The sequence below is a fragment of the Cavia porcellus genome, unplaced genomic scaffold (genome assembly GCF_034190915.1).
Source record: "Cavia porcellus strain 051 isolate PalLab524CR breed Dunkin Hartley unplaced genomic scaffold, mCavPor4.1 scaffold_16, whole genome shotgun sequence".
Classification (NCBI taxonomy): domain Eukaryota; kingdom Metazoa; phylum Chordata; class Mammalia; order Rodentia; family Caviidae; genus Cavia; species Cavia porcellus.
Window position 1 is genome coordinate 26,382,971 of NW_026947499.1, and position 14,434 is coordinate 26,397,404.

At 44.4% G+C, this 14,434-nt stretch overlaps 1 protein-coding gene across 2 annotated transcripts in view; it reads left to right on the forward strand.

The window, feature by feature from the left end:
• The first annotated feature begins 10,101 nt into the window (after nt 1-10,101).
• Nucleotides 10,102-14,434, forward strand: part of Pitpnb (phosphatidylinositol transfer protein beta) — a 63,086-nt gene continuing 58,753 nt past the window's right edge. For both annotated transcript variants that reach the window (XM_003478350.5, XM_005007289.4), the window contains exon 1: nt 10,102-10,236. In XM_003478350.5, the coding sequence (XP_003478398.1) occupies nt 10,217-10,236 (20 nt within the window). In that variant the 5' untranslated portion in view covers nt 10,102-10,216. The remainder of the gene's footprint in view (nt 10,237-14,434) is intronic.

Below are 14,434 nucleotides of genomic sequence, written 5' to 3' on the forward strand. Positions count from 1 at the left end.
GTGGTGCCGAAGACCCATAAGGCTTCTGCAATGGGCCAATTGGAGGGCACCGCACTGATGAGCTTAGGGCCACCCCACCAAGAGCTTGTATCATTTACCAGTAACACATGGCTACACCACTCAGGGGGCATCCACCCCACGGTTTGCTTTTCCACTGCCACATTCACCTGTTCAATAGAAAGCAGGGCTGTATTCAGCAATGGTACTTGATTTCCTGTCAACCATCCCAGCCATTGTACACAATAGCCCCAGCCTCTGTGAGTGGCATCACTGATCCCAGGCAGAGCCGGTCCAGTTTTGGTGCCACTGGTCAGTTCAACTGAGCAGGGTCCCTGCCGTGATCTTCCATAGGAGGCCCTCAAGGATGTCAGTCAGGAGTTCAATACATAGCCAACAATGTGATTGCTGGCCACTCGGGCAAACATATGTGCCCAGGAGATGACATTGTTACCGTTGCTCCTCCTGATCAGAAGCCCAGGGCAGAAAGAGAAAGCGTTATAGGGACAGCTCACCCATCCAGGAGGATGAGGCCACATGTTTGTCCCGTGAGAAGACTGTAGCCAGAATCATCTTATCCCTGGCTTAGAATACCAAACCTGGGCTCTCGCTGCTACCAGGGATAAGGAGTCAGGGCTAGGGCCAGCTCTCCCAGAGGGATGAGCCAGGGCCACAGTGTCACTTCCTTTCAGAACGGTTGCTCCAGCATTGGGTGGAGAGCACAGCAAGGTCCTTAAGAGTCATGTTGAAGTTCAGACTGTACGTCTGTGGCATGTCTCAGTCCTTCCCCCAGGGTTCCAAGAGGGACACCCAATTCCCCACCAGGGGGATCCATGTGCCGATCCCATTTCCACTGATGACAGATTTCTGGCTGCATAGATTCCAACACCGGGTGGGGGTGAGGCCCTTTTCTTTACCTTAGGACCTTGCTCTGTGGGTCCAATATACAGATGGGCCAGCTGTGCTGTCAAGAAATGATCCAAAAGGCTGTCACTCACACGCTGGGGTTGGGCACTGAGCAGCTGGATCACTGGGTGGGACCAGCACCCACCCAGTGAACCTTGGGGCCAAATAGACCAGTTTGGTTTTTAGGGCCTGTTGTACCTCTCAGTCAGACAGCAGCCTGTGGCTGGTAGGACACATGGAAGTGCCCTTTGACGCCATTGTCTTTGGCCCATTGTTGCACTTGGGCCCCTGTGAAGTGCGTTCCCTGTCAGATGCTATCCCTAGAAGCATCCCTTATGCAGCAGTCCATTGTGGTGCTTTAATGGTATGGTCTTGACCAGCACAGGGAACAGGGCAGGCAAAGCCTAGACCTGTGGCTGTATCCACAGTAGTCAAAGCATATCTATGTCCCTACAAGGGACATGATCCACCTGTCACTGTTGTAGAGGGTGGAGTGCTTACCGTATTGTGCCAAACTGCGTGGGCATCTTTCTCCTCCAGAGCGCCAAATGGGTGTGTAGTGAACATGCCTTTACCACAGCTTTGACTCAGCAGGAGTCAAGTCTGGCTGCGAATGCTGCACTACTATTTGCATGGTGTGGGATCCTATGTGCTTTATGGAACCATGGTCATCGCAGAATGTAGCCCTCCGAGAGTAGCTACCCTTGTCAAGGCATCTGCTGGTGAGAGTGTTGCAGAAATCTGATATCAAACCAAATGGAAGACTCTTTGCTCTAAGGAGAGAAGGAAACTGTTTATTATGCTAGCAGGCTGGTGGGAATCAGTTCCAAATCACCAGCTAGGAGTCAGCTTAGAGTTCAGTTTAAATACAGTTTGCAAACAGGAAGTATAAGGCTGACGGCAGGTCATTACGTGATTGGCTGCATGAATTAAGTTACATGTCGTCAAGCAAGCTAGTTCTAAATAGATTTCTGGGAAGAAGGGGTGGGGCTTTGAGTGGAGTTAAATGTGTCCTTGACTGGGCCTGTCTGTCCCAAACATGAAGTCCTCAAAGGAAGGGGGATAAGGTTTATACTTTTCTAAGTAAGGAAAAACACAAGCTGGACACGGCTTAGTTGACCCAGACAGAGAGAAGCAGCTGATGCAGACAGTCAAGGCTGACTGAATTTAGCAGGTTATGTGACAAGCAGCAGGAGGATAAACATAGGTTATTAACTGATGTTTCACTTTGCTACAAAATATCTGCAAGTTTGCTATTCTATAATTGTGCCATTACAAGAGAAGGGGCTTATGTCGTGAAACATGATACACTACATGGTTACTTGTTTGGCCATGGTCCCATAAGTCTTGCCATAAGGGCCTCACAAGGGTCAGTGTTCTATCTGCCAATCCTAGGCCATCCAAGTTGGTAACAAGAGCATCAACCCCCTAAATATGGCCCAGCGGTCCATGCAAACATGTAAGGGGCCTTACTCATGCATTATAAGTAGCCACACTATCCACAACTCTGTCCATTGGCTCGAGCTGCCTGTACTGGTTTCAAACCAGAGGATTTGTGTACTGCTTTGGACAGTGACCACTGTCCACTGTTGGGTTGACACAGCTGGACTCATCCATATGCCAGGCATCAGCCAGAGGCCCCTCTTTCCCTGCTGCATAGGAGCCAGGTGTCATGGCCTATAGCCTGTCATCCTGTGCCATATATGTCATTGGTTCCAACACTGTGACCAATTCAGCTGCCATCAGACTAGCCAAAAAAGAGGCCCAAAGCTGCAAGTATGTCCCCAATACATGATGGTAGGAACTGAGGCCACTCCACTCTTGCGACAAAACATCTACGGATCCACTGTGCGCTGCCTCTGGGTCACCTCACAGACACACAGAGCAGTGTGAGAACACAGAGAACACTGACTCTGGGCTCCTTTACACAACTTTGACCAAAACTGGGTAGGGTCTCTGCTTCCTTTGCTTTTGCCATAGGCTCCAGCAAACCTGACATCGACACCAATTTTTAGGGAAAATGGCAGATAGTGTCAACACTTTGGAGGGCTCGTACCTGCATGACTGCCTTGTTGAGTCCTGAAAAGCAGCTTCTGTTGTGTCTGTCCAGTCCCATGTCACACCCCTTCGGCCATGTGATATAAAGGGTGCAACAGGGTATGTAGGTGTGATACAAGCATTCACCAAGAGCCCAGTTACACATATGCCTGAAATTGGTGTTGCCTTACCCAGCCAGATAACACCCAGGAATTTGACAAACTAGGTTCCTAGATCTTGTCTTCACTGACAGCAACCCGCAGGCCAGCAAAGCTTCCTTCAGACTGTGTGCAGCAGCTTTCAAATCCGCAAGGCAATCAGAGTTTAACATCATCAACATAATGGAATAGTGACACAGTGTGGCTTGGTCCAGGTGGTCAAGTCCTGGGCTACCAAACCATGACACAAAGTTGGGCTATGGAAACAGCCTTGTGGGAACACTGGGGGCCCCCCGCCTGCCTTCCCAGGTGAAGGCAAATTGATCCTGTTGGGCATGACAGCAATGGAGAAGGCATTAGCCAAATCCACAGCATAATGGTAGGGACCCCGCGTCAGGTGATCCACCCAATCAGCAACCTCAGGCACTGCTGCATGCAACAGAGGAGTCGGTTTTTTCAGTCCCCAATAAACGACAACCATTCACCGTGTCCTGTCCAGCTTTTGTACAGGCTGTACCAGGGAGCTGAAAGGGCTGCGTGCCATGCATATCAAGCATCCCTGGGTGTCAGTGGGACAGCTTCCCTGCCTTCCAAGCTGCTACGAAGGTGATGATAGGTAAGCAGGGTGACACTGGGGGAGCATGTCAGCAACCCCGCAGGGCTCTGCCTCCCTCTGGTGCTGTTTCCACAGATGCAACAGGAACACTCACCTCATCCTAGTGACTATGTCACTTGTTAGGGTGGGGCGTGTGTGTGTATGTGTGTGTGTGTGTGTGTGTGTAAAAGAGACAGAGACAGAGAGAGAGAAAAGGGGTATTTTTGCAGGTGAGGTCTCCAAGTAAAAGCAAGCATGTAGAGCCAACAGCAGCAGCAGCAGCAGCAAGAGCAGCCAGCTTCTTCGTGGTTTGCCCTGAATGTAGTGTCCATTACCAACCTTACGTCCTTGTGTACTGTCATAACTTTGCAGTGCCTGTGAGGCTGTCAACGCTGACATGTTTGTGCAAGTGCGTCACATTGTGCACCTGTGCTAAACCCTTGAGTCACGTCCTTGTGCATCCTCAGATGCCCTAGGATTTAAAGCAAACTGCCACGGCTCCTCACACAGGTGTGTGTGTGTTACGGTGTCCCTGAAATGACTCAACACCCTGTCTTCACTCCTGTCAGTCTTATCCAGAGACCCAGTGAGAGGGACAGGGGTGCGTGCTCATCTGTTAGAATCCCAAAGTCCGATTTATCTGTGTGCTTACTTCCTGTTGTGTGCGCGCTTCGGCAGCTCATATGCTTATTTCCCTGTGGACACCATCTTGCTTCTGTTGGCACAGACCTGCCCTCAGCACATCTGTGATGTACATGTACAATCCTTTGTCCATCACACACAAGAACCTGGAATCTATCTCTAGGATCCATCATAGTATTATATCCATATGCAATATATACGTATTATCCAGCCTTGATTTTTTTTTTTTTGTCTTTTTGAGACACTGCGTACTGCAAGCTGGCCTTGAGCTCACTTTGTAGCTCAGGCTGGCCTCCAATTTGCAACAATCTTCTTGCCTCAGCCTCCCACCACACCTGGCACTCAGCCTTGATTTTTGAAGACAAGAGGCCAAGGAAGTCCTCAAAACAGAGATGAGGACTTTGACTCACTTCACCCCTGAGACAGGTTGCAGGTTCCTTAAGTCCCATCACAGAAGAAAAAATTTCAGAGCTTGTTTCTAAGAGTCATAAAAGGATTTATAAGGCAGATTTTTAAAGGAACACACTAGAAGAAATGAAGTACAAGTCAAAAGAGAGGCACATTATAGTCTACCCAGGAATATTTATGTGGTTTTGGTGGTGGAAACTTGTGGAACTTGTCATCTATAGAAACTGCAGAAGTGATGGGCCATCCATAGGTAGAAAGATAACGGCTCACTTTGCAGGTAGAAGGGTGGACATTTTCAGGTAAAAGGCACAGGCAGTCTGGTGTTTTCTTCTGCCTCAATTCTCACCTCACACATGAATAAAAACTTACTTGAAATGGATCACAGATCTACTAAAACATTAAAATTTCTGGAAGGAAATATAGTAAAATAAAAATCTTAGTGACTATGGGATATGCAAAGATTTCTAAGGACATATAAACTATGAACAACAAAGAAAACAAGTGATCATTGATCTCATCAGAATTTAAAGATGAAAAGTGCCCGGGCATGGTGGGGCACGCTTACAACCCCAGCACTCAGAAGGAGGAGGCATAAGAATCACTGTGAGTTCAAAGCCACCATGTACTACAGAGTGAGTTCAAGGTCAGTCTGAACCACAAAGCAAAAGCTTGTCTTAAAAAAACACCAAATAGTTGTAGAGGCTCTTTTGTTCCTTTAGGGTTTTTTGCTTTGTTTTGTTTTGTTTTCCTTTGGTTCTTTGAGACAGGGTCTTGCTATGTAGCCAGGCTGGTCTTGAACTCATAGCCATCTTCCTGCCTCAGCATCCCCAGTGCTGGGATTACAAGCATGCACTACTATACCTGACCAAGGCTTTTTTTTTTTTACCAAAAATTTTTTATACAAAAAAGAAAAACTCAAGTTGGACACAGCGGTACAAGCTTATAATCCCAGTTCTGTGGGAGGGTGAGGCAGGAAGATCATAGGTTCAAGCCTTGGCAATTTAGCAATTTAGGAACTCTTTTCTCAAAAATAAAAAGGGCTGGGAATATAATTCAGGGCAAAGGCCCTGGTTTCAATCCCAAGTACTCACACACGCATAAACACACAATACTCTCAAAGAAGAATAGCTAGAAAGAACTCAAAATTCCATAATAAGTAAGGGCCTAAACAAATTCTGGTGTATCCATACAAGGAATATCCTGGGAAATGAAAGGGTTACTATGCACATTGATCCATCTTATGCTCATGGAATAATGTTGACAGTGTTAAGACTACTTCATTTTTCTTTGCCAAACAGGAGGTGAAGAAATCTATGCATTTCTCTATTGGGAACTTAAAACATTTTTTCAGAAATCTTGTACTTAAGAATAGTCTTAGTACTGAAGAATAGTCCTGTGTACGTCAACTGGTGTTTTTTAACATCAATGTATAATTAGTGAATCAATTGTTGAATGTCACATTGGGTTACTTTTTGAAATAGTTGCAACAGGTCTGTTCACCAAGTCATAGTATTATACATAATTAAGTCAGGTAGAAATATTATAGGCCGAGCTGAGCCCTCCAGAGAGTCACTACAGAAGACAGAACATCAAGAAGCCGGGCATGGAAGTGCATACCTAAAATACCAGTACTGCGGAGGCTGAGGCAAGGATCATCACAAGTTGGAGACCAGCCTGGGCTACAAGTGAGCTCAAGGACAGTCTGAACTGCATAGTGAGACCCTGTCTCAAAGAGACAACAAACAAAGCAAACCAAACCAAACCCCCCTCTCTCCCCCCAAAAAAAACCTGGCTGGAGGTGCATCTAAAGAAGACTAAAATCACAGTGACCAGATTTGCCTGGTTCCCTGTGGGAGACATGAAAATCTGAGATCATCAGCACCGCCCTCTCGAGATTTTCCACAGAAATAGACTGTCACCTCACTGGACATAGGCTGTATTCTTCCGTCCACTAAGATAAAGATGAAGAGCCAGGAATGTGGCTCAGTGGCATAGCACCTGCCTGGCAAGTGTGAGGTCCTGAGTTCAATTCCCAGTACAAAAGAAAAAAAAAAAAGACCAAAAGTGTCCTTGTGATCTTATTGATTGATTTTAGTTTGACTCATGTTGTGTCCACCTTGTGATTTTGCCCTATAAAACTTTCTCAGAAAAGTGGGCTTGGTGACCACCCACTTTCACGTCCTCTCCTCTCTCTCAGGAGTATCTCTCAATTAATTTTCCTACTGTTAACCTCTTTTGTCTCTTAGAATTCATTCTTTGATTTTGGGGAATAAGAATTTGACATATCTGGCATCTAGCTGGTTGCTAGTTGCATATTCCCTCTGTATCCGTAAAGTTTATTACTACATGAATAAAGACCTGGAGACTGAGTTCCAAGTTACATTTCTAAATTCAAAGTGTAAAATGTGTTTATATCTACCAAGCATATATTTTTATAGCACTTTTGGGAGGTTTATGCAGCATATACTGCTGAAAGCTTCAACGACTGTGAAACTGATACAGGGAAAACGCTAGATGTCAAATACATCGAGTCTGTGTTCTCTGAAGTTGAAGTCTAAGGAGTAACAGAGGTACTGAATTGGGCTAATTCTGTAAGAAAAATCGGAAGAAAACATTCAATAAAAATTTTTTCAATACACAAAAGTGTAACACAGCACGTAACATGGATCAAACTCACCTGGTTACCCTTTGACATGTGTACACACACCTTGCTGTTTGTGGCATCAAGTAGGTGACTACTTGATGCCAGCAAGCTCCTGAGATGCACAGCTGGCTACTATTATGCTAAATTACATAATACACTAGAAAAGTATGCTATGGGTGGCTGCAACCCAGTGTGAGGACCTGTATTAACAGATCAGCATCCACTTGGTTAGTGTTTTTGCAAATTATTGCCTTAGACATGCTGTCACCCAATGTTTTTCTTTAATCTATTTGCAGAGCAATTTTTCAACTTATTTTATTATCTGCGAATGTTGCTTATTCACAGACTTTACACCTTTAGCAACATTTGTTGCTTTAGTCTTGTCCTTATTTCTCACTATTACTGAGATTGTTGATCTGGTCTTTTTTAAAAAATTTATTTACTTACTCATTTTGTTTTTTTTTTTTTTTTTGGTACCAGGGATCAAACTCACAACCTGGCAGTTGCCAGGCAGGCGCTAATGCCACTAAGCTAAATCTCCAGCCTGATCTGGGTGTTTTAAAGAGCAAGAGCAATCACACCTATCTATACTCCCTTTCTTAGCTACAATCTTTTTCTTTTCAAAGGCTGCTTTTTTTTGGTTTGGTGGTATCAATCTTTCTGTGACTCATGACTAGCACTTAAAATGCACAAAAGTATAAGATAGTAACGATAGACATGTGGAGTCCTGCAGTATACCCAAGCTACTGTGAGACTATACATGGACCCATTCCATCAAACCAGAGGGACACCAAGCAGCCAGGGACAAGAAAAACACCTCTTCTGTGGAGTCGGGTCCTGACTCAGTAGTTTTAACAAGTGCAGCAAATCTGGAGGAAGTGCCAAGCCCTAAAATAATTCTCATCAAAATGCCAGGAATACTTCATTTGACATGCTCTGAAGCCAAGTATCAGAGTATGACTGTATTCAAAAAGTACACATACACTTTAAATTTAAATCCAGAACATCTGTCTGCGTGCACACAAAAACCTCCTACATATTAAAAAAAAAGAATAAAAATGTGGCCAATAACAGATGCAAAGATTCTCATCATACAAAGGAAAGCAGTGAATAGGTATGATAGCATTTTAAGGCTGGGGATTTAGTTCAGCAGCATAAGCTTCTACCCGGCAAGTTATGAGGTTGTGAGTTTGATCCTGGTACAAAAAACAAAACAAACAAAAAACATTTTAAAGTCAATAATGCAGCAAAAATAAAAACTGGCAGTGGTAAATGCTGGTGATAACACAGAACTGTAATCTGTATTATGTACTGTAGGTAAAGGATGTTATTACAGTCAATGATACCAGAGCACATATCCATATGCATGAATTTTTAATTTATGCATTAGGATAATAAAGTAGCAATAACCTTAAGAGACTTATCTTAAATTACTGCCCCTGTTTTCTGAACTTTTAAATGGTTCCCATTCACTGAAAACCCTATAATAGGTTAGGTAATGAGTAACATAGGTGCTTTGTATACTTAAACTTTCATTCATTAAATGTGGCATAGATTTCTTACTTTTTATATTAGTTTTCTTTTCTAGATGCATAATTCTAGTCTCTCAGAGACCATCATTTATTCGAGACATCTGCACCTTTAAGTGGAAACGCAAAGGATTCTGGGGCCCAGCTCTTACAACCTTCTCTCTCCCACATCGCGACAGCCTTATGATCTAAGCCCTGATGTTTAGCACAACTGACACATTCTTGGGAATATTTCTAGTTTTCCTGGAAATAATCTCAACCAATATCACCCTGGAATGGGGGAAAGGAAAAAAGGAATGGAAAAAGGCAGAGTAAGCAAGGCCTTTCCTGGAAAAATGTGTGTAGAAATTATGTATGTAATTTCACCCATTCATAAGTTCCCTTGGCGTCCCTACAAAAACTTTGGACCCCTAATTAAGAATATCTACATTTTAGGGGTAAAAAAAACCAGGCTAAACCAGGTAAAAGATTTCAAATTTCTTCGACCAGAGTTGTTACATCAATCAGTGCATAAAATGGCACACGTGCTTGTGTTCACAAATCTTTTGGTTTGCCATAGTAAAACTGATGACTTTTACAATGAGCTCTTCGCCCCCAAATCACATATAAGTGATAAAATAAACGGCTGTATGCGACTCGTAGAATTTGATTCAACTGACCCTCTTGGCAGAGGCTACCTATGCTAAGTTTAAAGATGCAGGGCAGGAAACTAAAAATATTAGGCCTAAAAACCAGGTTCTGGCTTTCTAATAACATGTTCCCGCGGAATCTGAGGCGACAAAGCCAGGGAGGGTAACAGAACTCCACGTTGTCAGCTTCCAGAGAACTTTTAAGTGAGGCGTCGGTCAAGAAGACAGGTTTCTTCTCAAAGCAGTGAGACAGTACAGTACAGGCCACCGCCTAACGCCTTCCAGGAAACCGACCGGAACACTCGCCGCAGACTACACAGATGCTCAGACCGATTCAGGCTGTAGGGAGGAGCCCACCAGACCCGTCGGCGTGCGCGCGCCGAGATTCGCAGGCACGGCAGAACCGCGCGCGCACGCGGGCGAACCGCGCAGGTGCAATAGAGACCTCGTGTCCTCCGGATGGGCGTGGAACTGGGCGGAGCTAGCCACCCAGTGCGCGCTGATGCGACGGGTCGCGGCGGAAGGGTGTGGACGCGCAGGCGCAGTTGTTACTCCCGGATAGGTAGGCGGGGCCGCGCCTGCGTTTTGGGAGGCGGTAGTGGTGGTGGCGGCGGCGGCGGCGGCGGCAGCGGGAGAGGTAGCAGCGGCAGTTGTAAGGGGGTTCCAGGAAGATGGTGGTGATTAAAGAATTGTGAGTGGATCCGTGGGCGCGAGCGGGAGTCTAAAACGACGGTGGTGGGCGGTTCATTGGCTGAAAAATGGGCATATGTTTGTAAGACAGAGCTAGTCCCGGGCCGGTCGCTTCCGGCGGCCCCCCACCCCCGGCAAGTAAGCCGAACCACTCCCGGACCCTGCGCGGTGCGCCCTGGAACCCCAAGGGTTACCATGGTAACAGAGCCGCCTTTTCTGGGGCGTGGGCTGCTGGGTCTGGGTCCCAGCGTGTGGCTTGGGAAGGTGCGGCCAGAGTTTCCGTCGGGGCCAGCCTCTTCCCCTGTCCCTGCCACCCCTGTTGTTCTGGGCCCACCCTCAGGCCCACGGGTGGGACCGGCCTGTAATACGAGGATGGGGTGGGCGGGATGATCTGACTGTGATTTGTCGTCTGGGGTGGAGTTTTGCTCATACCCCGCGGGACAAGAGATCGCCAGGTGAAGGCGGGCAGCACTGGTGTCGGCACGTTGGCGCCCTAGAGTTCCAGCTGGAGCCGAAACCTGCAAAACCCACCCTCCCTTGGTTGGTCAGTTGACTTGACAAGAGAGCCATTTCTCTATCCAGAATCTCAGTTTCCTCATCTTTAAGATGAGACGACTTTCGGGGCACCAACCATTTAACAGGGTTGAGGTGAGGTGCAAGACGCTTGAACAACAGATGGGCAAAGGAATTTTCTTGTCGCGAAACGTCTGGTTGACACTCAGTGTCCCGAGTGTCAAACAAACTTGGTTCCTGTCCTCAATATATCTTGGGTAACTAGGGGTTTTTAGTATGGCCTGTTTATTTATTTATTTATTTATTTTTTGAGGCAGGGTTTCACTGTGTCATTTAGGTTGGCCTACAACTCACTTTGTAGCCTAGACTGGCGATCCTCCTGCCTCAGCCTCATTAGTGCTGGGATTACAGGCATGTACCACCACACTTGGCTCACTTTAAATTCTGAAGTAGAAAATGCTTTGACTTAAAGAATTTATTATTTATTTTTGGTACCAGGAAATCGAACTCAGGACCTTGTGCTTGCCAGGCAGGTGCTTGTGCCACTGAGCTTTTATCCCTAGCATTTTTGGTGTTTTTAAGAGAGTTGCTATGTAGTTCAGGTGGGCCTTGAGCGCCCTGTGCAGCCCAGTCTGACCTGGAATTCACCGCCATCCTCCTGTCTCAGCCTCCCAGGTGCGTAGGTTAGAAACATGCCACGTCAGACACTTTATTTTTGGTGTGTTATGTCCCTTTTATCATTAGTAGCCAAGCATGGTGAGCAGTCCTATAATTCCAGCAAGGCAACACTATGGCAAATTTAAGCCCAGCCTAGGCAATTTAGTGACTTGGCAGGAAAAAAAAAAAGTGATTCATGTACTTTTTGGTTTAAAACTGCCTTGCAAAACCTTACGTATGTTTTCTGTTCTGATCTCATTTACTACTTTTCCTTTGGCCACTCAAGTCTCACTTTGGTTTTTCTTCCTCTTCCACTGCTACTCTACAAATATGTAAACTTAATGTAGGATCTTTGCGTTTTTGCTCTGTCTGAAGTGCTCTTCCTCAGCTCACCAGCTCTCCTCCTCCGAGGTCTTCTTTCACCTCTGGGAATTTATGTGCTAGCTGTAGTCTCTACTACATGTGAGCTCCATGAATTTGTCTGTATTGCTCACTCTTTTGTCTTTCAGAGTAGTTCTTGCACATATATCAGTTAGGTGAATTGATGGAAGATTACAGCATCTGTCAGTGACGGATCCTGGAAAGCACAGTTTTGCTTTTTGCTGTAAAGTTTTACAGTTAAAACTTATTCCTAGTACTGAACTTTGGGTTTCTGTAAGTTTTTTCTTCCAAGTGTTTTCTAACAATGTATCATGCAGATACCATTTATTACTCTGATACCTATGTTATGAACATAGTGGCGGATACCAAGACTAATGGAGGAGTTAAGATGACAGAAATGAACTTGGCGCAAGCCATATGGCCCGAATTAAGGGAACTGATTCTAGATCAGATATCTAGTCATTTGATTAGAGTTAACGTTCTCCTTCTAAAAATGTGAATTAAGTGTTCAGCAGATGCCTTTGTCTGCTGTGTGGTAGTACCAAGCTAAGTCTTCTAAAGCAGTGCCCACTGGGAATTTGCATGCCATGCTTTACCTTCATGATGTAAATTTGTGTGCTAATGTAACAAATGTTGAGATATGCCTAAAGTCTATTTTTCCTAAGAGTGGAACATTGTTTTTTGATATTTATTCTTCCTGTGTGTCTTTCAGATTTTTTTTCCCATCTAGACTTTTTTTTTCAGGTGGAGACTGTTTCTTAAGTGTTTCTAGTACAACATGTGCTGTAGAATTGTGAAAATACTCAGTGCTGTTGAATAGAATTGTTTCTCCTACTCTGCTTTCACCTTTTTAAGATTGTCTTGTATCAGAAGTTTTTTTTTGTTTTTTTTTTTTTGTCTTTCTCATTTTTTTATCGGTACCAGGGATCGAACTCACGACTGCCTGCTTGCAAGGCAGGCGCTTATGCCGCTGAGCTAAATCCCCAGCCCCTTGTATCAGAAGTTTTAAATTAGAAAGTTGTAATCTCTTTCTGTGAAAGAAGTTTCTCTGCAAGTGTTGTTAAACGAAAATGGGGATCTTTCTGCTAGTGAGTATTTGCTAAATTCTCAGCTGTGATTCTTTGTCTTTTGGAAACTTCACGGAAAACTTTTCCCGCTTCCCTTTTCTCTACAGTTCCACATTTTGGGTCAGACCTTTTTGAATAATGCTCTAGGAGCCTCCCAAAAGGCTGCTTTCTCATCTTCCTGCTTCTCAGGGTTTCTCTCGGCTACAGATGTCTTCTTCAGGTCACCTGCAGTTACATCCCTTAGCTCTTGGAACGAACTTTCTGATTAATACATTTCTTTCCATTGTGTCCAAGTCCTATATTTTTCTAGTGTCTCATCTCTCAGTTTGTCTCTTACTGAGGCAGTGAGCAAAACTGTGCTCTGAGGGGACAGCTAAAATGATTAGGATTAGGGATTTTTGCTTCCGGAGGAACAACAGATTTGCTTTTTTTGGTGGCGGGTGGTGCGTGGGTACCTGGAATTGAACTCATGACCTTATTGTTTGCCAGGCTTAATGCTGCTGAGCTAAATCCCCGGCCCCTTTTTTGTCTTTTTGAGACAGGATCTCACTATGCAGTTCAGGCTGGCCTTAAGCTTATTTTGTACCTCAGGTTAGTCTCAGTCTGGCAGAGATCCTCCTGCCTCAGCCTCCTGAGTTGGGATTACAGGCGAGCACTCTTATACCTGGTGGACAAATTTGTTCTTTATGAGAATAGAAATTAGTTACTTGTATTTGGGAATATTCATTGTTTTTAGGTGAGCATTCAAACTTAGATATTTGAGAATAAAAAGAGAAAGGTGGAGCATATAGCTGAAATGTAAGCTTAACTGTAATGTGGATTGTATTATTTCATATTTTTGTAGAGAAAATGGACCAAGAATGTCTGTGTTGAAAAAAACTGTTGGTCATACAAACTAAATATCTCATAGAGAAAAGTAAAAAGAGAGAAGGCAGCTGAAAAAAAAAAAAGTAAAAATGAATAAAACCATTGGGAGTTTTCTACAAAATGTGAATTGAGTTGGTTGTGAGGGTTTTTTGTTCCCTTTTCCCTCTTAAAAGTTTAAGGAGGGCTGGGATGGGGGATATGCTCTCTCTAGAAAGCCAGATACTGTGAGACAGTTGATACATAGTTGATATGTGGAAGAGGCCTTGATTTTTTTGGAATTGATGGTAAAAAAAGTTAATGGTGAAAGTATTAAAAGATTTCCTTGTTAAAGTCTAGAGGTGAAATGTAGTCTTCTGATAAAATAATAAATTGCAGTTTTTTAAAATTCATCTGTATTTTGAATAAAATGAAAGTATAAAAGAACCTTTTTTTTTGAGACAGGGTTTCACCATGTAGTTCAGGCTGGCCTTAAACATACTTTGTAGCCCAGGCTGGCTTCAAACTTGCAGGGATCCTCCTGTCTCAGCCTCCTGAGTCCTGGGGTTACAGGCATGTGCCACCAGCCTACAAGTATCCATTTGATGTGTTTAGTAATGCATTCCGTTGAACAGAATCAAAAACATAAAAATTGACTCTATCCTGGAAAAGGTTACTCTATTTGTAAGGCTTCAGGTGGTTTCCTTAAAGTTTTTTCTTAATTCTGAAGGAGCCCTT